The sequence below is a fragment of the Mastomys coucha genome, unplaced genomic scaffold (genome assembly GCF_008632895.1).
Source record: "Mastomys coucha isolate ucsf_1 unplaced genomic scaffold, UCSF_Mcou_1 pScaffold5, whole genome shotgun sequence".
Lineage (NCBI taxonomy): Eukaryota > Metazoa > Chordata > Mammalia > Rodentia > Muridae > Mastomys > Mastomys coucha.
The window spans coordinates 79,190,751-79,214,736 of record NW_022196911.1 but is presented as its reverse complement, the minus strand read 5'-3'; the positions used below and the strand labels follow the sequence as shown (position 1 = coordinate 79,214,736).

Below are 23,986 nucleotides of genomic sequence, written 5' to 3'. Positions count from 1 at the left end.
CATCATGCCCATTTTAGGAAGTTAAAGTGTTTAAGAGGAAGAAAGACTTTTTACAAGGAAACTAGAAGCAATGTGCTCATAAGATACATCCTAATTGCTTTGTTGTCAACAAAACAGCTGATCTGGCCCACAACAAAAGAAAACTATATAATGTTACATGTAAGAGAGACTCTTTCATTTCCATTCTTGCCAACAATACAACTTTGAACTCACTATGTAGAGTAGGTTTGCCTCAAAGTCAGAGATCTATCTGCCTCAGCCTCCCAAACACTGGGATTAATAGCATGCACTACTGTGTGACATGGGTGAACAATTTAAAATAAAAAAAAAAGGATAATGATGACTCAATGGTTATCTTTTAAAAGCACTTGCTGGTCTTTCAGAAGATCCAACTTCAATTTCCCAGCACCCATGTTCAGTGGTTGCAATAAAGCTACCTATTCTAGTTCCAAAGGATCCAATACCCTCTTCTGTCTGTGGGCAGCACCATATGGCAAATATTTACACAATATACATAAATAAAAGTATTCTTTAAAAATGCATCCTCTAAAAGGACATATAACATTAAGGTTGGGTTTCCTTCTTTACAAAATTCAGTTCTATATCCTTACTATTCAAAGGGTAAGCACAAGTATAAACATAAGAGCATCTCAGAAAAGCAGGCTCTCAGTCTCCATAGACTGGTAATTTCCATTTTAGTAAGAACCCCATGTAACTCATTATATATATTTAAGTCAAAGAAATACTGATCTTTTTTTTAAGATTTATTTATTTATTATATGTGAGTACACTGTAGCTATCTTCAGACACCCTAGAAAAGAGCATCAGATCTGGTTACGGATGGTTGTGAGCCACCATGTGGTTGCTGGGATTTGAACTGCGGACCTTCAGAAGAACAGTCAGTGCTCTTAACCACTGAGCCATCTCTCCAGCCCCCAGAAATACTGATCTTAATGTTTACCTGTACATTCAAGTATCAATCATTCTCACTCCTTAAATAAGCTTTATACTTACTATATTACAATTCCTTTATTAGGTAATTTACTGTATTAACTACAGAAACAGACTTCAAGGAGTAAGGGAGATATTCTTGTAGTTAATATTTCTTTCAAACTTGCAGTTAAGTCAAAGTCATTTCTTCTACCTATTAAGGCATGGTTAGCAAATTCAGACAGAAGGATATTTCAACAACTGTGTCAAAATGTTGCAAATTTGTTTTCAATCCCAGAAACAGAAGCAAAGAAGTACACACAAAGAATTCCCCAAGAACACTTTAAGGTACAATAATAGGGATATTTAAGACACATAGGTATTTTCAACTTAATTGGCTAAGTATCCCTACATAAAGAAACTTAAAAGATATAAAGATATGGGTCTTCCAAATTCAAAACCACAATGAAAAGAGAACTCTAGGGTAGACTGGAGGTTTCAATGTGCCGTCATAATATACTTAGAAAAGACACATTCAATAGAAAGGAAAATTTGGGGGCCAGAAAGATAACTCAGTGGTTAAGAGGACTGCCTGCTCTTCCAGAGAATTCATATTCAATTTTCATCATCCACATGGCTCACAGCCTAGAACTGCAGTCCTAGTGGATCCAGTGTTCTCTTCTGGCCTTCATGGGCAATGCATTCATATAGTCTACAAACATATGCAGGAAGAATGAATACCCATAGATAGTTATAAAAAATAAAAAGTTAAAAACATCTTTTAAAGAAAATTTCTTAAGCATACTATTCCTTTGAGTTTTTGTTTTAGGGGCTTGTGTATTTTTCTTGTTAGTAGACAATCTTTCATTTTATATATAACTTGGGCAAGCCTGGTACAAGAGACCCCAAACTGGCCTCAAACTCACGGCAATTCTCCCAAGTGCTCACATTAAGCTTTCAACCGATAATTAAAACAAACAAACAAAAGAAACCAACGACTACGAACCTCTACTGAAGGACTAAATTCCTAGGAAGCCACGGGATGATGTAGTCATACTACCATACCAACACCTTATATGGTGAACCCAGAATCAGAGCAATGTTACTAAGTTATCCAGTCTTCAGCTCAAGCTCTAATTCTGTAAAAATCTTTTATCCTAGAACTCACTTAGAAAAAAGAGCATAACCAAAAAGGCAGGATTGCCTTAAAACCTTGCTTTGTGTTTCGGTTTTTATACTAATAAATCCAGAACATACATTTTGGGAATAAGAGGAAATGACCAACAATGTCATATGTGAATGATTCAATCAATTTGAACATGGTTTAACAGTATGGCTTACTTCCCTCCATGCTGTATATGTATGACAAAAAGGCTTTCAGAATCAAGATTATCAATTAACTTTAGGAAAACAAGAATCTCTTTCTAGAGCTATGATATCCAATATATAGTTAGTATCTAAATGAGTGTTTAAAATATAAGTAGACAAAAATGATAGCTCTAAATGTCAAAAATGAACAAATGTCTAGTTCTAGCATTATAGCTTACCTATTACATAAACTATGTTAGATGTACTGGGTTAAAGTGTATTAATAAAACTGTTTTTACTGTTATTATTTCTGTTTCCTCTTTCTTTTGCAGCCCTAAGAACTGAATCCAAGAGACAAGCACAAAGTGAGCTATAGCCTTGGCTGTTTTCAATGTAGCTACTAGAAATTTTAAATATACAACTCTATCATATCCAGGTATAAGGAATAGAATCTGACTTTTGTTGTTGTTGTTTTGATATTTTCCAGATAGATTTTCTCTGTGTAGCCCTGGCTGTCCTGGAACTCACTTTGTAGATCAGGCTAGCCTTGAACTTATAACAACCCACCTGCCTCTGCCTCCAGACTGCTGCAATTAAAAGTGTGCCAGCACTGCCTGGCTAGGTTAATCCACTAAACATGGTTAGTGGTTAAACATGGTTAATCCACTGTTTTAACCATGCTAAAGCATGGTTACTACTTTACCACTTTATATACCAACTCAGGACACACACATATTTTGTTTGAGACAGAGTGTCTGTATGTAGTTCCGAGGTACTGAGATTAAAGGCAGACACTACCACCACACCTGGCTGTACATATACATATTTTTGAGAGCTACTTAAATTCTCTTGCAAAAGAGAGAAAATACTCAAAATTGCAGAATTTTGGAATTCACATTTAAGAGCTTGAATCACTTAACTCTATTACATACAAACAATGAAAAAGATATTCAAGTGAGTAATCAATGCTAAAACTAAAAGGCACTGAGACATTTTTATCTTAGCTTCTAGCCCACTAAGATGCCAATGTCAGAGGACAGTAAGAAACTCAGGATTCTTTTCGACAATTGCGTTTCAATGAAGACCATTTCCTATAGTTCCTATGAACTTCACATCTCTCTCTCCAAATTAAGTCAATAGTTTCTTTTTTAGTATTAAGCCTTCCTCCAGCTAACCAGTCATAGAATAAAAACCCATTCTTTACCACATGCCCAACCCTTACCTTCAAACTATGACCCTCTTTAAATGTGATAGATCTACTTAATGCCAGATACTCTTCAAACTGTTGTGTTCCTTCTAGCCTTCTACACCCCACAGTTAAAGTTTTAACCTACTGAGTAAGATGATTACAAACACAATTAGTGGTGCTGAAGACTAAAATTTCTATGTATTTTGGTATTTAAGTACAAAACCAAGTGTGTCTAAAAGAAAAAAAAAGAAATCTTGAAACTGGGCATTTATAGTCAAATTCACAATGCTGTGCCCTAATGAATAAGCTAAAAGGCACATCTTAAAGATGTTATAGTATGGAGCTGGAGAGATGGATCAGCAGTTAAGAGCACCAACTGTGCTTCCAGAAGTCCCAAGTTCAATTCCCAGCAACCACATGGTAGCTCACAATCATCTGTAATGGGATCTGATGCCTTCTTCTGGTACTCTCTGAAGAGAGCAACAGTGTACTCACATACATAAACAAAATAAATGTCTTTTTAAAAACTGTAGAAGTACATGAAAATTTTATTTTTTGTTTACTTGGATCCACCTCTCCTCCCCCTGCAAGAGAGGGGGGTGGGGTGGGGAAGGAGAGAGATAAAAAGAAGTCCAGGAACTCTGCGTAGACCAGGCTTGGCCTTAAACTCACAAGTTGGCCTGCCTCTGGAGTGCTGACATTAAAGGCTTGCACCATCACACCCAGCACAGAGATCTAATTTCAGTATTCATAAAGTTTTAAAAGGACAGAGACAGGTTTGTTTACATTCATTTATGCCTACTTTGGTGCTCCAAGGACAAGGTTGAAGCCTACAACACTTACCATCTTGCCTTTCATCAAAAGAAAAATTAAACCCTTGACAACTCAATACAGAGAAAAAATAGCCACCGAGATTTCTAAACAAGTTTCATGTGAACAACTAATATACTGGGAGACAAGGAAGTAGCTAAGACTAAAATCTCTCCATCTCTCTCTTTACCACCACTTAAAACGTCAGCATCATTTTGACCTAATAAATAGCAGGCTTCTGCACAAACTCTTTGTATAAGGAGTTTCTATGCATATAAAGATTTAAAAATAAAAACTTAGTTTATCAACTAGTATCTGAGCTACAAATTAAACTCAGATATATTGCCAAGGAAATTATGTTGCTTTAAAAAAATAAAGGGCGTTGGGGGGAAGCTGGAGACGGCTCAGTGGTTAAGAGCACTGGTTGCTCTTCCCGAGGTCATGAGTTCAATTCCCAGCAACCACACAGCCATCTGTAATGGGATCTGATGCCCTCTTCTGGTGTGTCTGAAGACAGCTAAAGTGTACTCATGTACATAAAATAAAGAAATCTTTAAAAAAAAAAAAAAAAAAAAGGAACCCATGCTGTTCCTTCATCAGGGAAGAATCAATAACACCTTAAACCCTGTGGTTCTAAGATGTTATTAATAGTCTCCCTACCCATTCCCTTCCTCCTAAAAAGTGGAATTGCATTATTTAGTCAAACAGTCACAGGTTTTTTTGTTTTGTTTTGTTTTGTTGAGACAGGGTTTCTCTGTATAACAGTCCTGGCTGTCCTAGACTTGTTTTATAGACCAGGCTGGCCTCAAACTCAGAGTCTACCTGCCTCTGCTTCCTGAGTGCTGAGATTAAAGGTGTGCACCACCACACCCAGCAACAGCCACAGTTATAATACATGATATATTAGATTGTAACTTCCTTATGCAGAAATTAAACTTAAGACACATGAAACATTTATAGGATTACAGGTATCCAGTTATCTAAAACAACTTCATTAGAAAGTTAAGAATCTACCTTTTGTTATCTCAGGTGTTTTAGGTTGGGGAGAGGCTAGATAAAAATTAAGTACCATTTCACTTTACTGATGGCACACTGCTCTTTTGATAATGAAAACAAATATAGTATCTTGGTTAAGTAAATAACCGATCAAAAAATTAATGTCAACTAATGAAGAATGTACAATATTGTTCATCTTGGTAAAATGACTACCAATCAAAAAAATAATGTCAAATTTTTAAAAAGCCTTTAAACTCTCTTATAAAATTTTTCAAAATTATCCAAACTTTGGCATTTCCATAATATCAAAGCATATAGTATATTAAAACAGATATAAGCAAATTTGGGGAACACTTGAAATGGCTATGTGTACTAGTTGTTTCTGATATCACAGAACTGAATTGCTACTACTATATCATTAAATATCAGTAGCAGGCCAACAACACTTTCAATTCTCAGTAAACATAAATTATTTTAAAGCCTGTATACAAATTTACAATCTATGAATCTCATCTCAGGACATAGGCCAATTGGTTTTTCATTCCATTATTAAGACCAATGCCCTAACTTTGTAGATGTATTTTAAATTATGCTAAAATCAGCCTTTATAACCTGTCATAAGTAAATGAAACCAACATCAATAATTTAAAAATAGCAACAAGAAATTAAAGGCCTCACATATCACAGCTACAACCAGAAAAATTACAGAATGTTATGTGATATATCAATTATACCATAATAATTATGTTTAAGGAGAGACATATATTAAAGCTTTCTTACGTCTATCCCACCTTTCTATAGTCTATATCTAATACTTTGTCCACCCAAGGGAACTATTTGTCTTTCATCTAGATTAATTTACCTTTTTATTGTTTAAGACACTAAATACTTTGGTTTCCAAAGGTATCTTTTAAAGGAGTTTCCAGCTCCGGCAGGAAAACCAATCAAGTAATTTAATCTAACCATAACAAAGATAAGGAGCTTTAATGGTGTTTAAGTTAACATACACCATATAAAATAATATCAATATAGTCTCTTATAAAATGATTTATGACATAAAAAAGCCAGAAAATCAAGTTTTAATTCCAGTCCTTTCTACAATATAATCTCTAAAAGCCTCTTTTACTTAAATGGCAGAATAAAATAAGGAAAACACAAATAGGAAATGAATGTTATCTGTAATCTAAATACTTACCTTGATCCTGTCATAGGACCTCTTCCATCCTTGTCATATCCCCCACGCCCTCTACCTCCTCCCTGTGACCCGCCATATCCTCTATTATCTTCTCCATACCTACTCACATCACGACGGTCATCTACAAAAAGAAAAACGTATCACATAAAAATACTGTCACTTTGATTTTTTGTTTGTTTGTTAAAACAAATGTCTCCCTACATTATTAGGCTGATCTTAAATTCTTGAGCTGAAGTAGCAATTTTCCTGTCCAGCTCCCATATAGAAATTATGATGTATGTCCCCATACCCAGCAACTATTGTCACTTCTGATTAAATGTTTCAAACAATCTAATTGTAAATGGCCTCCTTGAGACATATAGAATGTTCTTCAGGGAAAGAAAGAAATAAACCAAAATGCAATTCTGGAATTCAATTACCTTGTGTGCTTTAAAATTACATCTACATCAGATTCTACTTTACTACAAAATCAGACAGCAAATAAAATTACTTAAGCTAAACTAGAAATCTTGAATTAACAAATTAGAGACAGAATTCTAATTCTATTTCCTTCACCTCAAAGACATTAAATGTAAGCCAAGCACAGGTCAGGCCTGCAAAACCAGAGCCACTACACACTTTTCAAACCAAGAAAACACATATCCACAGACTATTTTTCACATTCACTCTATTATCAATATGGCTAGGAATATAGCTAAGTGATGAAGTGTTTACCCACACATACAAAGATCCTGGGATTCAATTCCTAGCACCGCCAAATTTTTTTTTTTTCAGCAAAAATGTTTCATGACCACTTACTAGGAGCCAAGTCCTATGTAGACAATGAAGACATTAAAAAAACAAAAACAACAACAACAACAAAAACTTGCCCTTGAATCACTGACTTTATGATGTGGTCTGAGTCCTATGTATCAGTAATATATATAAAGTGTTATGGAACAAGAGAAATTAATGACTATTCCTTCTTACAAGAGATTAGAGAAGGCTGGCATAGGTTAACTTTCCTAAATCAAGTATACCATCTCCAAAAAAAACTGACAATAGCACTGCCAACTGCTCAGTTTAAGAGAAATGTAATCAGTAACCAAAAAAGTCACCACACAACCTTCTGACAATTTCCAAAAAATTAAAAAGAAAAATCTAGTAATAGTTTCAATGGCTATGAGAAATCTATTTCCAGTCATGTCAAATTTCTATCACCAGGTAAAAGTCTAAGAGTGGTTTAATCCAAACTCAATGAACAAGTCTGTGAAGGAATGATGAAAAAGAGGTCATTATCTTACCTTGTGTGTGGTGGCTGTAGTTTTCCCTTTGTGAATGGTAAGACTGCTGGTTTTGATTATAGGAATCATGTTGCTGATAATTGGACTGCTCATCATATGAGCCTTGATGCTGATCATAACCTGACTGCTGGTCATAAGAATCTTGCTGACCATAGTCTGACTGGCCATATGAAGGTGCTCTTCCACCTTGACTAAACAGAAATCAAGAAAGAACATGAGAACTTACAGAATTATGTTTGCTGAAGCAAGTTAAAGAACACTACTAATATTGAGCTAGAGAGATGGCTCAGAAGTTAAAACAACAAATCCCAGCACCAGCTGGCAGCTCACAGCTGTCTGTAACTCCAAGACTTAATACTCTCACACAGACACACATACAGCCAAAACACCAGTGAACATAAAGAATAAATAAATAAATAAATAAATAAATAAATAAATAAATAGGAACACTATACAGCTAAACCTCAGCAGTATCTACTACTATTTCTCATGGTAATTATTTAGCTCTTTTATCTATAAAAATTTATCAATGGAATGCCTAACAAAGACAATTTCACTATCACTAAAAAGATGCCAAAGTGGAAAATTGAAGTTGTTACACTGGGGAAAAACAACAATAAAAACAGAAACAAGATCCTTTAGATACTATAAACAAAGTAACTAGTTTTTACTTCTCCGAGTTAAAAGAAAAACAGGATAACCACCAAAATACAATGATATGTACGATTCTTCTACAAACATGGTCATTAAGTGATGAGTTCTCTTACTAGTTATTTTGAAAGGATCTCTGTCATTTCCTTTCAACATCATGTCTTTATTTGTAGCCTGGCATGATGGCTGTTCTTTTGGTACTGGGAAGACATGAATATAAAGACCTTAAGGCCAACCTAAACCGGGCGGTGGTGGCGCACACCTTTGATCCCAGCACTTGGGAGGCAGAGGTAGGCGGATTTCTGAGTTTGAGGCCAGCATGGTCTACAGAGTAAGTTCCAGGACAGCCAGGCCTACACAGAGAAACCCAGTCTCGAAAACCAAAAAAAAAAAAAAAAAAAAAAAAAAAAGGCCAACCTAAGCTATGAAGACTCTGGGGTCTCAAAAAAGGCAGCTTAGGCAGAGATGTTTCCATTCCTAGCAGTCACTCCTAATTCTACAGAATACCACAATAATCTATTCCAACTCCCAACTCAAAGCATGGATACTGAAGTATCCAATGATTCTGGCTGCAGTGACAAGTACATTAAGTGAAATTTAAATGGCACTGGGGAAAGAGTTGTGAGATCAAACTATTGGTCTTAGAGACACTGGGGAAAGAGTTGTGAGATCAAACTATTGGTCTTAGAGACACAAGAGTGCTCTGAAGAGTAGTAAGTATATATAGAGGCATAATATCTGGAAGCCATGCTGCATTAGGAAAAGCACCAAGCATTATTAGTAAGTGTAATCCAAAACTATACAAAACTATAGTATAAACACTAACTCTTTACTTTAAAATGATCAAAAGAAGCATTTTTTTTTTCACCAAGCGATGGTAGTGTATGCCTTTTATCTCAGCAGAGGGATTAGGAGGCAGAGACCAGTGGATCCCTTAGTTAGAGGCCAGCCTGGTCTTATAAAGTAAGTTATAGGACAGCCAGGGCTACAAAGAGAAACCCTGTCTCTTTGAAAAACACATTAAAAAACAAAACAAGCAGGGCAGTAGTAGCACATTCCTTTAATCCCAGCACTTGGGAGGCAGAGACAGGTGGATTTCAGAGTTCGAGGCCAGCCTGGTCTACAGAGTGAGTTCCAGGACAGCCAGGGCTACACAGAGAAACCCTGTCTCAAAAAACAAAACAAAAAAAAAAAAACCAAACAAACAAAAAAACAACCAAAACCAAAGACATTTCTCTCTGCTTTACATGTATTTCATGCTATCAAATATATACAGCCTTTATAAAAGCATTTTCCTTTGGATTACACTTACTAATAATGCTTGGTGCTTTTCCTAATGCAGCATGGCTTCCAGATATTATGCCTCTATATATACTTTCTACTCTTCAGAGCACTCTTGTGTCTCTAAGACCAATAGTTTGATCTCACAACTCTTTCCCCAGTGCCATTTAAATTTCACTTAATGTACTTGTCACTGCAGCCAGAATCATTGGATACTTCAGTCTGTATTCTCTTAACCTTCTTTATGTCTATAAAATGGAAATCACTACTAATACTGTTTCACAGTTTTATCTGAGGATCAATTATATTAGGGAATATGGAATAAGTCCATCAAAGCACAATAAAAGCCCTACTATGAAATAATACTAGTTAGTTATTTTCATTTATAGAGGTCTACAGTGTTTCAGGACAGCCATGGCTACATAGAAAAATACTGTTTTAAATAAAAAAGGGGAAAGAAGGCTAAAAAGATGGCTCAGTGTTTAAGAACACTTGTTTTTGCAGAGGACCCAGAATTAATTCCCAACATCCAGATGGTGGCTCATAACACCTGCAACTCCAGATCTGGGAAATCCAATGCCTTCTAGCCTCTACCCTCCACCCCAGCCTCTGTGGGCACCACGTAAATACATGGTACACATATGCACATAATACTCATAAAGTATTCTCTTTTTAAAGGTAAATGCATCAAGTAGCTCATAAGCAAAATGAAGGATTTGGGCACATAGCTCAGTGGTAGAGTACTTACACAGCATACCCAAAGTCCTGGGTTCTACCAGCACCACAAAATAATTAAACAGAAATAAAAAAAGACAGACATGCTCAACACAATTTCAATAGTTAGCTGTTTCCTTACCCTCCTGATGATTCCGTGTTTTGCTGTCCCTGGTTATTATATGATTGCTGGCCATATGAACTCTGCTTTTGATTCTCATAACTACCATAGGACTGTGAATAACCTGAAAATTAAGTAAGAATACTATTTAGTGAAGGCTCTGATTTCTGACTCTCTAAAATAGTAATTTAACAAGCCAGTCCAACCTGATTGATTTTGTCCATAACTGGAGTAACCACCATAGTTTTGTCCATACGAAGAATCAGTCGTTTGCCCGTAGCCAGAATAGCTCTGAAATTCAGGTAGACACTCAAACTTTATTACTTACTAGATAAAATAACTATTTATAAATGTTATTACTTATTAAATAAAATAAAGACAACTTATTTTTTTTTAACATACTTGTGATGTTTGTCCATAGCCTTGACTGCCTTGATTTCCATAGGAAGAATAACTGTAAAAGAAAATCGTAATACTTGAAAGAAATTTTACAACTTAATACAAAACTTTGCTTTCAACAGAACATAGTGTTTTCTTCATCTGAATTGTTTTTTGGATACTAATTCTTGTATTTCCTAAGGTTAAAAAAATTTTTGGTTGTACTGAGTTAAAATAAAGGACTGCTTACATTTAAACAATTCTGCCTGTCTCTTAGACTTTAAATTCATGACCAACAACTAAAGACAAATATGAAGTCATCCTCAGACCTCTTTAATGTCAATATCTTAAGTGTTGCTGTGAAAATTTCTCACAAAACATTTCACCAGAGCTGCAAAAGTAAAATTATGCTTTGGGATAAATAACAAACAGAGAAAGGCATTGAACAGTATCATTCCATAGACAGGTTTTTATTTAATATCAGGTATACAGATGTCTAATACTTAAAAGCGTATACAGTTGTTTACACAACATAATACAGTGTAAACAATGTTTATACAAATAACCATTCCAACAACCACATGGTGACCCGGGCCTTTAATCCCAGTACTCATAAGACAGAATCAGGCAGATGTCTATGAGTTTAAGGCTAGCCTGGTCTACATAACAAGTTTTAAGTTCCCAAAGCTACACAGTAAGATCATGCCTCAAAACAAAAACAACCAAACATTTCCAAGAATGTGTTATTTCCAAAAACTGCATGGAAAGATCCATAGTAATTATCCTAAGGAGGGAAAAAAAAAAACCTTTTTTTTGTTTGTCTTTCGAGGCAGGGTTTCTCTGTGTACCATTGGCTGTCCTCGCTTTGTAGACTAAGCTGGCATCCAACTTGGAGATCCCCTTGAATACTGGGGTTAAAGGCATGTGCTAGCACACTTTTTTTAAAAAAATATAACTTTTCAATACTAACCAATTAGCTATATCTAAACAGATTAATTTCTTTGTACTACTTGTTTCAATTGAATGTCTTCAATTTCCCAAGTACAATATGGAACAAAGTCCAACTTAAATGCCTCAGTAATTGGAGCTGGAGAGATGGCTCAGTGGTTAAGAGCACTGACTATTCTTCCAGAGGTTCTGGGTTCAAATCCCAGCAACCACATGGTGGCTCACAACCATCTGTAATGAAATTGGATGCCCTCTTCTGGAGTGTCTGAAGACAGCTGCAGTGTACTTATATATAATAAATAGATAAATTTAAAAAAAAAAAAAGTCTCAGTACTTAGAAGTGTGTGTGCGCGTGTGTGTGTATGTGTGTGTATTTATGGCACCAATATCAAATGAAATTATATTGTATCAGAACTGACATGCAGTTTGATAAATGTGTTGTCTGACTGAATGTTACTACCTTCCTAAGATTTACATTTTAAAAATTATATCATGCACTGGGTGTGGTGGCACACGCCTTTAATCCCAGCACTTGAGAGGCAGAGGCAGGCAGATTTCTGAGTTCAAGGCCAGCTTGGTCGACAGAGTGAGTTCCAGGACAGCCAAGGCTACACAGAGACACCCTGTCTCAAAAAAAAAAAAAAAATCATGCAAGTACTAACAAGTCAAAAAGAAGAAACAATCAACCAACTGTCTGAATACGGCTGTTTAATAGCCCCAAACTATCTTCAAAATAAAATCTTTGGTTTAGAGATAACAAATTCCTCAACTATTTTTTTCAGAATCCATTAACTTTTAAATATACAACCAATAAATACTTGCCAAGTACCTACTAAGAGGTACTATCTTACACGAATAAAATCACATCGATCTTGTTTCTGATATGTTTCTTAATCTTGAGCCTCCAAAAAGAGCTGCAGTGTCAGGTTGTTACTTTTGGTAAGCAAGAACAGCCTACCATAAAAACAAACTTTACTGTGGGCATGTTAGGACCTTAAGAACTGCTATCACTATATTATAGTGTTTTAAGAAAATCTGCTCTAGCTCTGGATCTTCCCAAGGGTGTTTTCTGGCTTGCTCAAGTTCCACTAGAACTGGAGGGCAACTAACAAAGGATGGCAGTGTTCAGTTGTCCTCATTGTTAAATGATTCTCAGCATTCCTATACTAACTCACAACCATCTATCTCTCTAACACCAGTCCCAAAAGGATCCAACACCCTCTTCTGGCTCCCGTAGGCACTGCATGTTCATAACACAGATATACAGGCAAACTGAGCACCCATACTCATAAAATAAAGCATTTAAAAAAAAAATCACATTAGCATATATTATCAAAAAGTAAACTATTTTTTCTAAGAACTTGTTTAATGCTAATTTTAAGAAATTCTGTAGGCAGAGAGATCGCCTCGGGGGTTAAGAGTATTGCTTACTCTTCCAGAGGTCCCAGGTTCAACTCCTAGGGCTTAGATCAGACAAATCATAAGCATCTGAAACTCCATCTCCAGAGGATCTGACACCTCTGGCCTCCACAGGCACTGTTACTCATGTACACATACATTATTTAAAAATAACAATAATTTCTTTTAATTCTTAAAAGAAAATCTCATGCTAGGTGGTGGCACACACCTTTAATCCCAGCATTTTGGAAGCAGAGGCAGGTGGATTTCTGAGTTCAAGGCCAGCCTGGTCTACAGAGTGAGTTCCAGGACAGCCAAGGCTACACAGAGAAAACCTGTCTAGAAAAAAACCAAAAAAAAAGAAAACAGAAAAAAAGAAAAAGAAAAGAAAAAAGAAAGTCTCATAATTTCTCAAAGAAATTGCTCAAGAAAAAAATCTTTACAATACCTAGGATTTTTGTCTTTATCTTTAAGATGTATTTATTAATCAAACAAATAATTTAAAAAGGAAAAAATGTTGTATGACACCTATTTATAAAGGCAAGCTCTCCCCATTTAAAAAGTTATAATTAGTTTCTCCCACCCCCTTTTTAAAAAAAGGTATACCGGCTTTATATGTAGCCCAGGCTGGCCTCAAATTTGCAACAATCCTACCTCAAGCTCCTAAGTGCAAAATTACAAGCCTGAACTACTTACTACATCTAGCCTTATTATCTTAATACATCCAAATAAGTAACAAATTTCAGAGAGAAAATGTATTTTTCTCAGTTTTAGTCTTTCATGATATTATGAAAACATATGTATACTTTACCTTTGCTGCTCACCCCCAGACTGACTGTAACTTCCAGAATCTAAAACACATAAAAAGAATTTTAAATTATGCTTTCCCCTAAGACTAACTTTAGTTCATACAAATGAATATACAGCTAGAAACTGTCAAAATTACAATAAGAAAAACTAGAAGCCAGGACTGGTGGCACACACCTTCAATTCCAGTACTCTGAAGGCAGAGGCAGGCAGATTTCTGAATTCAAGGCCAGCCTAGTTTACAGTGAGTTCTAGGCCAGCCAGAGCTGCAGTGAGACCCTGTCTCAAAATAATTAAAAAATAAAAATAAAATAAACACACACTCAAAACAAAAAACAAAACCTAGAAAGTAATCTGTGCATGGGGAAATCTATTGGGGAAATCTTACCAATCCTAAAATCTTTAATGATCTACAGTATTTTCTTAAAAAAACAGTTAACTACTTTTTTTTAAGTAACAACATTGTTAAAAACCACTGTTCCACAAGAGGTGCTAGTGGTTACAAGAAGGGGAATAAATATGAAGTCAGTAAAAATTCATGCTTTATAAACAAAACAAAACAAAACAAACAAACAAAAAATTTACCCAGGTGTGGTGGCTCATACACTTGGCAAACTGAGACAAAAGGATTGCCACAAGCTCAAGAACAGCCTAGGATAGGTACATAGACTTCCAGACCAGGCTGGATGAACTATAGTGAGACTTGCTTCAAAGGAAAATACAACCCACACTCCTCAAAAGTTCAAGTTACATATATGTATTTTTTATCTTACATTAATAAAAACAAAAAGTATGTTTAAACTAATCAGGGCCAGAAAAGAAACATGCATTCTGACACGATAAATCTACAGAATCACACTCACTTATCTCTACCATATCAACACATACACTGTTCTATATTGGTACTACTATAGCTGTCAGCATCAATAAAAGTCTCAAGACACTTGCTAAGAAAAGCTAATGATTTTACCAAGTTTTCAAGAAATTAGCCAATTAGTGATATTAAATTAGCAATGATATCTGTCTAAATAAACATGCCAACTGTCTCGAACCAACCAACCAAACAAACAAACAAACAAACAAACAAACATGTCAAGTAAAAGGGAAAGGCAGAAGAAAGACTATAAGCTTTTCTCCATAGTTCAAAGTGTAAGTCATAACAAAGATTGTTGAGGAGGTTCTGTCTACCCTTTTGGGTTGTATTCAATGTCAAATGACCAGTTTTAATTTGTTATAAGAAAGATAGATTTTATTTAAAATATTACAACTACAAAACAGGAGTGCAAACTGATCATATGGCCAACTTATTTCATTTTCATATAACACTACAGGTTAAGCAGGTGCCTAAGTTTGCCACCATTCTACTGTAAATATCTCCAACCTGATGTTTCTTTTAAAGGAGATCTGATAAATTATTTCTATGAAATTAAGGATACAAGGAGATCTGAAATGGGGGGGAATCGGGACAACCTTAAATATGTCACTATTTCTGCAACTGGTTAAGAATTGCAGCTACCAACTAAAAGAAAACGGAGGGGGGGTTGGGGGGGTAAGGGGGAAGACTCCACCTGGATGTAAGTACACCTATCAAATGACAAAGGAAAGTTACCTGAATAAGAGTCAAAAAGTTGGAGGGTGGGAGGCAACAACTTGAGAATATATGCACTCATTCCTCTACTGACCTCTAATATCTCAATGTTTCCTTTTGGCTCAGACAAAACCACTTAACTATATAGCATTTAGAATCATTATTAGATTCTCTCTCTCTCTCTCTCTCTTTTTTTTTTTTCTGAGACAGGGTTTCTCTGTGTACCCCTGGCTGTCCTGGAACTCACTCTGGCCTTGAACTCAGAAATCCGCCTGCCTCAGCCTCCCAAGCACTGGGATTACAGGCGTGCACCACCAAGGACTGGGCTAGATTCTCTTAAAACCTAATATTTATGTCCTTATCTTTAGCCTAAGTAATTAGTTCTCTGAAACTATAAATCCAACTTCAGCTAAATTAAAACTTTGAGATATACAAATAAACATAACTACCAGAAAATATATTTCAATAAATGCAAATGTTATTTTTTAAATTCAATTAAAAAAGGGGGGGATTATAAAGGCCATTTAGGGCAGCTCAAATAGGTCCTTGTCAAAATTACCTGACACTTGAGCCTTGCGCCTGGACATGTTCATTATTTAAAAGTGCTTCTAAATTACCAAAGTGTACCAGTGTACTGGCTAGTTTATGTCAACTTGACACCAGCTAGTCATTTGAAGGAGGAAACATCAATTGAGCTAAATGCCTCCCTAAGATCCAGCTATAGGGCATTTTTTTTAACCATACAATATTATTTTTTATTAGATATTTTCTTTATTTACATGTCATATGATATCTCCTTTCCCAGTTTCCCCTCTGAAAAAAAAGAAATAAAATAAAATAAATATATGGGCATTTTTTAAAACTGATGATTGAAAGGGCCAGCCCACTGTGGGTGGCAGTCCTGGATACTATAAGAAAGCAGACTGAGAAAGCCATGAGGAACAAGCCAGAAAGCATCACACATCCATAGCCTCTGCATCCTGCCTCCAAAAGTTGTCGCCCTGGTTGAGTTCCTGTCATGACTTCCTTCGATGAGGAGCAGATACGAAAAAATAAGCCAAATAAGCCTTGCCCAAGTTGCTTTTGTCATGATATTTCAACACAGCAATACTAACCCTAAGAGAAGACAGTGGGGTATTGCTGTGACAGGCTTGACTATGTCTTTTTGGGAAGATAGGAAGGACTTTGGAATTTCAGAGTAGAAAACCCACTGAGTGTTAATAGCTCACTGAGCTTTTCTGTGGGAGCTTGAAAAAGAATTGGGTTGAAGGCAATGCAGATCATGAAGGCCTGGCTTGGAATGTTTCTGGGAGAAGCAAAGACTTTACTGGGCCTTTTGTGTGAAGAATCTGTGGTTCTGGTCAGCTAGGGTTGAACAGTCAGCAGTGATTAACAAAGCAACCAGAACCACTAAAGTAAAACCATTGCTTTAATGGGACAATTGATGCTGGCCATCTAAAAAACTTGCAGTGATTAAAAGACCAACTAGGAGGTGGTTCCTGTTAACAAACAGAAACTATCTTCTAAAGGTGGCTAGGTTGTATCTTTTGTGTTGAAAGCCAAACTTGGTATTGTGTAAGAGTGTCCAGGTAGTGCTGGTCCTTAAGGCATAAAGGAGTCATGGAGAATAACCCAGGCTTTGGCACTATGAGAGGCCACAGGTGAAAGTGAAGCGTCAGTAGCAGTTGGAGCCCAAGGAATGAAGAGGTCATGAAGAGAAGCCGAGGCTTGGCACCATGAAAAGAGAGCGGGAGAGGGTTTCGGTGAAGGTACAGTCCAGTGCTACAGTAAGGCCCCTGAATTTGAAATGCCAGTACCACAGGATGACCAACAAGAACAAGCAGCAGCCATGAATCAGAGTCAACTAGAGCCTAGAAGACAAGCTGTGTGTGCTGCAGAGGGTACAGCCAGAAAACTGACCCAAGCCTTTTGTAGGAGTCAGGAAGATCATGAGTAAACACCAGACAAAGACACTGGATACTGAGTTATTTCAGTTGGATTTGGTTTTGCTATATTCCGACTGTAACTGTGCCCTGGTTCTTTCTCTTGTAGAATGTAGTTAACATACTTTTTATTTTATAGGAGCCCAGTTAAGAGAATAGATTTTTAAGAGATATAGATTTTTAAAGATACTGAATTTTAACTCTTTGAATTTGTAAAGATTGTGGGACTTTTAAAAGTTTGTAAAATGTTTTTTTGTGATGCTTATGTTAATGTGTGATCTTAGGAATGAACAAGAAAAGGTTAGCCAGGTGGTGGTGGCGCGCGCCTTTAATCCCAGCACTTGGGAGGCAGAGGCAGGTGGATTTCTGAGTTTGAGGCCAGCCTGGTCTACAGAATGAGTTCCAAGACAGCCAGGGCTACACGGAGAAACCCTGTCTCAAAACAAACAAAAAAAAAGAAAGAAAGAAAGAAAGAAAGAAAGAAAGAAAGAAAGAAAGAAAGAAAGAAAGAGAGAGAGAGAAAAGGAAAAGGTTGTGGCTTAACAGTTTTTGCATGTTAAATTGACAAGGGGTTATTTGTCCTGGATGTCAACTTGACACAGCTAGAGTCATCAGAAAAGAACAATTAAGAAAAATTCCTCCCACCAGGCAGTGGTGATGCACGCCTTTAATCCCAGCGTTGGGAGGCAGAGGCAGGTGGATTTCTGAGTTCGACCCCAGCCTGGTCTATAGAGTGACAGCCATGGCTATGCAGAGAAACCCTGTCTTGAAAAACCAAAAAAGAAAAAATAAAAAAAGAGAAGAAAAGTGCCTCCCTAAAATTCAGCTGCAGGACACTTTGGTAATCAGTGATTGATAAAGGAGAGTCCAGCTCATTGTGGATGGTACCATCCCTGGGCTGGTGGTTCTGGGTTCTGCAAGAAAGCAGGCTGGGCAAGCCAGTAAACAGCATCCCTTCATAGATTTTGCATTAGCTATGTCTCCAAGTTCCTTGTTGTTTAAGTTCCTGTCCTACTTTTTCCATGATGAACAAAACCCTTTACTCCCCAAGTTGCTTTAGTCCTGGCGTTTCATCGCAGCAAGTGACTCTAGCACAACCAACCAAGTGTGTCCAACCTGTGATCCAAGCACTGGAATTATAGGCATGAACCACAAATCCTGACCAATGCATTTCCTTTAAACAAACATACTAACTGCAAGCACACTACTCCATTTCAGGTGACATTTGCCTAGTTACTCTTTCCATCTAACCTCCAACATGTGTTTAATGTCTATTATCGCTGAACAGCATTTACCTAGGTACTTTAACATTATGAACACCTTTGTGCTCTAAGTGAGCTGTTTTTGTTTTTACATGTACCTAACATCTTAAATTAGAATTTTCTATCTACCATAGTTTTTCTTTTCCTTTTAATTCCTTTCCTACTATCTATTACATTTTCTTTATCCACAATTTTACTATTATATTTTATTTCTGTGGCCTCATAACTAAATTTTTGCATCTTTCCTGGCAAAATTCAAAATAATCAACCTCCACTAAAATATACTTTACTATCTTAATGTGAACCAAAACCTTCGCTTCTATTTTCCTTGCAATTTTTACTCCTCTCCTTTCTGTACATTAATTCTTTTAGCAAAGATCAGTATGACTATGTGAGTTTATTTGGTATCAAGGTCGGTATTTTCCAACTAAACTTATTATTTAGTCTCTTAAAACCTTTTTACGATTTTGTTTTTCACCTGTGTAAAGGTATGCACACATGTATGCAAAACAGAAGACGTAAGATGCACTGAAGTTGCAGATTCCAGGTAACTGTGGGCTGCAAGATGTGGATGCTGGCAACCAACTCTGGTTCTCTGTGCCAAGAGCAGTAGCCATAGCTCCAGGGCCTCTCCTAAAATTGTTTTCTACAGGTTATTATTTTATAATCTGTAATTTCATAGATTGCTCAAATTTATTCTTAGGCATCATGTTTGAACTAATACTTGATAAAAACTTCAACTAAACCCACCACTCATGAGGCAGGTATTTCTGTGAGTTCCTCATCATCTAGAGCTAATGAGATCATGTCTCAAAAATAAGAACAATTTAACTTTTCTAGACTTTCTTTTAGGACAGCAGTTTCCTATGTAGCTCATACAGGTTTAAAATTAGAGCTCTTCCCAACTCAGCTCCCTGAGAACTGGTGACAGGTAAGTACAACCATACCCACCAAAGTTTTAGTTTCTTCTCTACCCCTCTGAGTTGAGTTTTTCCAAACAGACTGCAGCTACAACAAAAATTCTCCTAAGTTTGCTATTTCACTTACCACTTTTGGAAATTGTATCTGGGGGAAGGGAAGGGTGAGACAGCTCATCAGGTAAAGATACATGACATAAGCTTGACAACCTGAGTCTAGTATCTGGTACCTACATGGTCAAAGAGACTGCCTAAGGTTGTCCTGACTTTCACAGGTACACCATGGCGCATACACACGCCCACGTGCTAATACAATTTTATTTTTTATTTTGTTTTAAAGATTTATTTATTATTATATCTAAATACCCTGTAGCTGTCTTCAGATGTACCAGAAGAGGGCGTCAGATCTCATGGATGGTTGTGAGTCACCATGTGGTTGCTGGGATTTGAACTCAGGACCTTCGGAAAAGCAGCCTGGGAGTGCTTTTAACCGCTGAGCCATCTCTCCAGCCCCCTGATGCAATTTTAAAAATTATATTTTGTTTCTTTTTTCAATTCTATATAGCCTTTCCACATATTATATTGGTCTTAAAGTTGATTCTTCTTTTTCCTTTTTTTTTTTTTTTTTTGGCTTTTTTTTTGAGACAAGGTTTCTCTGTATAGCCTTGGCTGTCCTGGAACTCACTCTGTAGACCAGGCTGGCCTCGAACTCAGAAATCCGCCTTCCTCTGCCTCCCAAGTGCTGGGATTAAAGGCGTGCGCCACCACCGCCCGGCCCCCCCTTTTTTTTTTAGGTTTTTAATCTTCAAACTAAACATTTCCTCTAATCCTGTTTGTCATCTGACTCATTGACAGCTGTTCCCAGTTCAATATATAGCATGAACTCACCTTTTGAAAGGTTTGGAGTCTCTAAGATTCTTTGTGATCTATATTATAAGAATTTGCCCATAAGTTTTTCATTTATTTTCAATCAGGAATGCAAAGATATTACTTAGCCTGGGCTTTTTTAATTTTATAGTATACTATTTTGAGGTTTTCTAAAGGCTAAAAGAGTACTAAAAATAAAAGGTTCCAGGTTACAAACTATAAGACTCTACTCAGAGTCTAAGCTTCGTGGTTACTGCATACACTAGGACTTTTCCCCTTTGTTCATCCCATCACTGATAGTCCTTCAAATCTATAATTAATCTGTAAAACCAAGATTTATAAGGGTTTCAGTTTTCATTATGTGGCTAGCAGTTCAAGGATTCACCACCTGTCCTTAGATAATACAACAACTTGCAAGACCTCTACTCTCTAGGTTAACTGCCAAAATAGCTCTGTGCATACCACACTGGCTTCTACATTTTTACTATGGGTCTTACCCTTCCCTAATTTTTGTCTATTTTTTTTTTGAGGTGTATATAGATTGATCTGTTCTAGCTGCCAAAATGAGAAATAATGACTTATTTTATATACAACTAACATTTTACTTATGATTTTAATTAAAAAGCTTTGGTAATTTACTTTTGCAAATAACACTTGAATGTCAGACTGACAATAAATTTGACTTATTAAGAAAATGCTCTGCATATATCTCTTTTTTTCCCCTGATGCAGGGATTAAATGTTTAAGTTTTGTGCTCCAAATGCTTGTATTTTAATAGGTTTGTAAGTCTGCCACAGCAAACATCTAAAGAAGTCAATTAAATTTCTAAATGTAGTCTGGAATGTTTAAAGGATGTAGCTTATTAATGATACTAGTTGCTTACAGGGAGGATTTATTCTGTTAAGTTTATTAATTTAAACACATGTTAAACAAATCTCTTATACAAAAGTCAAGGTATTTCATACACATCACAAAACATGTTAAGTTGTATATAGCAGTAAGAAAAAATTCTAACTTAAGCCTCTAAAGTTAAATCTTTCACTGAAATTAGCCAGTCCTATAAAAATGTCATTGTCTTATATGAATAATTACAATAAAAAACCAATAGTTTGGACCAAACACAGCAAGCCTGCAACTCCACTAAGGAAGCTGTTAAAAGATGAATTCAAAGCCAGCCTAAGACACACTAGAAGATCCTGTCCAAACAATCCCTGAGCACTGCTTACACTGAATCTTGGTAATTCCTACATGAGGATAGAATTTTAATTTTGTAAGTCACGGTTAACCTACATATACCCTTCCTAAGGAAGCACTTGTACATCCTTTTCTGGATCTTTACCTGGAAAAGAAAATGCCAATTTCTCCTTTGGAACAAATAATCCCTTGTTTGAACAAGAAACAGAATTTAAAAAGAGCTAACTTCACTTCAGCTTAGCTTTTTCCATCGTACAGGTACCCTACCCAAAAAGATGAGATTTCTAGCTCCTTAGTTATCACTACTAATCTAAGGGAAGATAATCATTTTCTACCCTGTCTTTCTTGCTCCTTCGGAATCTTCTCCAATTGCTGCTGCTTTAGTCATACACGTCCCTCCTGGTAGACTGGGCAAACCTTTAGAAAAAGGCTTACCAATTTAAAAAAAAAAAAAAAGTGCACATCTTCCAACCATAGTGGTGCACACCTTTAGTCCTAGCACTTGAGTGGCAGGAATTAGGTGGATCTGTGAGTTTGAGGCCAGCCTGGACTCCATATGGAGTTCCAGTCGACCTAATGAGATCCTTTCTCCGATAAATAGGTGAAAAACTACCAAAGGCATTATGTCATCTCAGCCATATGGCTTTAGGCAATGTTTTCCTCAGAAGTAAAGAACAAACTCTCATTCTGAGTCTGTCTTTGCCACCAGTAAATGTAGCCCAAATAAAGGACCTTCTGTGATCAACTGGAACTGTTAGAACTAGGAGGACTTTAAAGTTCTGGTTTAACAGGACCCAGACTGCCTGTCCTGGAGGGGGAAAAGTCTCCACACATCAGTGGCCTCTATAAATATTACGTTGACGAAGACGCTGTCCTTGGTCTCTAAGTCTTAAGGGAAACGCCACGAAGACCTAAAAGTGCTCGTCAGTAACTGTCAAGGCTTATTTTTAAGTTCAGGAAATTAACAAGTGGAGGAGGGAGTACAAAGGTGAAGCCGAATAAACACCCACCCCTCCAACCCCAATGGTTACAGCAGAGGGAATGACCGTAAGCGCAACTTCAGGGAAGGTAACGTGCTTCGAAAAGGGCTCCTAGAGCGTAAGACACCCCCCACCACCACCTGATGAATGGGTGAGTCAGGAAGGCCCAGCTCCACTTCTCGGCTGGGGAAACTGAGGAACGAGGCGGCGAGACGACCGGCCGGAGGCCTCGCTGAGAGATCAGAGGCGGAGCGGAGGACCCGAAGCCCCAATCCTCAGGCTGATGGATGCTCAGATCTCGGCTCCCCCCGCCCTTACGATGGCGTAGACGGGCCTCCGCCCCCCAACTCACACACACACCCTCCCCGGGGAGCTGCTCGTCTCCCCGGGTTCCAAGGGCAGGATCAAAAGAGCTCCAGAGTGCTCCCGCCGTGATTTGTAGCCAGGGAGCGTTGGGAGCGTGCGTGCCTCCAGGCCAACATGGCGGCGACGCGGCCGCCCCCCCACCCGAGCCTCCTTCAGGCCGGAGACTTTCCCTCGCGGCCCTCTGGTGGGCGGGAAGACCGCCCGAACCCGCCGGACACCTCCTCGCCGCTGCCGCTGCTCGCTGACGGAGTCACCTACCCGACATGACTAACAGCCGCGGCGCGGAGCCCCCCCACGGCCCGCGGAGAACAAGGAAAACGAAAAGCCAGGCGGCGCGGCTGCTGGAGCTGCTCTGCGGGCGGCGCGGCGGGCTGAAGCCGACTGCGGGGCCTCGGCAGCCAATCAGCGCGCGGCGGGCGATACCACCGCGCCGAGGCCGGAGGGGTGGTCCGTCGCCACTCCGGTTCGCCGAGCCGTAGAGTCATCCCGGATCTCCCCTCCGCGACCGTACCATTATTGAGAGGGAATTGAGAGGGGAAAGTACCAATGCCCTGGTGGGGCTGGGGGAGAAAAGCGGGCCGGCTCGCTCCGCCCTATTTACAACTCTAGTTCTAGTTTTATTGGGTCTGGTAGAATTTGAAGCTATGAAGCGAAAGAGGAGGCAGCCCTTTTTATAAATAAGAACCTATTGCCTTGGAAAAGTCGTTTCTTCCTCTAAAATCGGGAATGGTGTGGTCGGCCTCGCTCGGGCTCTTGCTGCAGAACTTGAACCACTTGGGGGCGTTCCGAGTCTGGGCAGCGAGCGCGGTACCTGATTTCACCTCCAGGCTTGTTATTACTGCCTTGTCCAGTAAAAATCA

The 23,986-nt window shown here is 37.8% G+C and overlaps 1 protein-coding gene across 1 annotated transcript in view; it reads right to left on the bottom strand.

Annotated features, from left to right (window-relative positions):
• Positions 1–23,559, bottom strand: part of Taf15 (TATA-box binding protein associated factor 15) — a 35,695-nt gene extending 12,136 nt beyond the window's left edge. Inside the window, exons 1-7 of the mRNA XM_031351192.1 lie at positions 23,385–23,559; positions 14,014–14,053; positions 10,881–10,932; positions 10,685–10,769; positions 10,500–10,602; positions 7,712–7,902; positions 6,429–6,549 (exon numbers count right to left, since the gene is read on the bottom strand). Coding sequence (XP_031207052.1) covers positions 6,429–6,549; positions 7,712–7,902; positions 10,500–10,602; positions 10,685–10,769; positions 10,881–10,932; positions 14,014–14,053; positions 23,385–23,391 — 599 coding nt within the window. The 5' untranslated portion in view covers positions 23,392–23,559. The remainder of the gene's footprint in view (positions 1–6,428; positions 6,550–7,711; positions 7,903–10,499; positions 10,603–10,684; positions 10,770–10,880; positions 10,933–14,013; positions 14,054–23,384) is intronic.
• Positions 23,560–23,986: the final 427 nt, after the last annotated feature.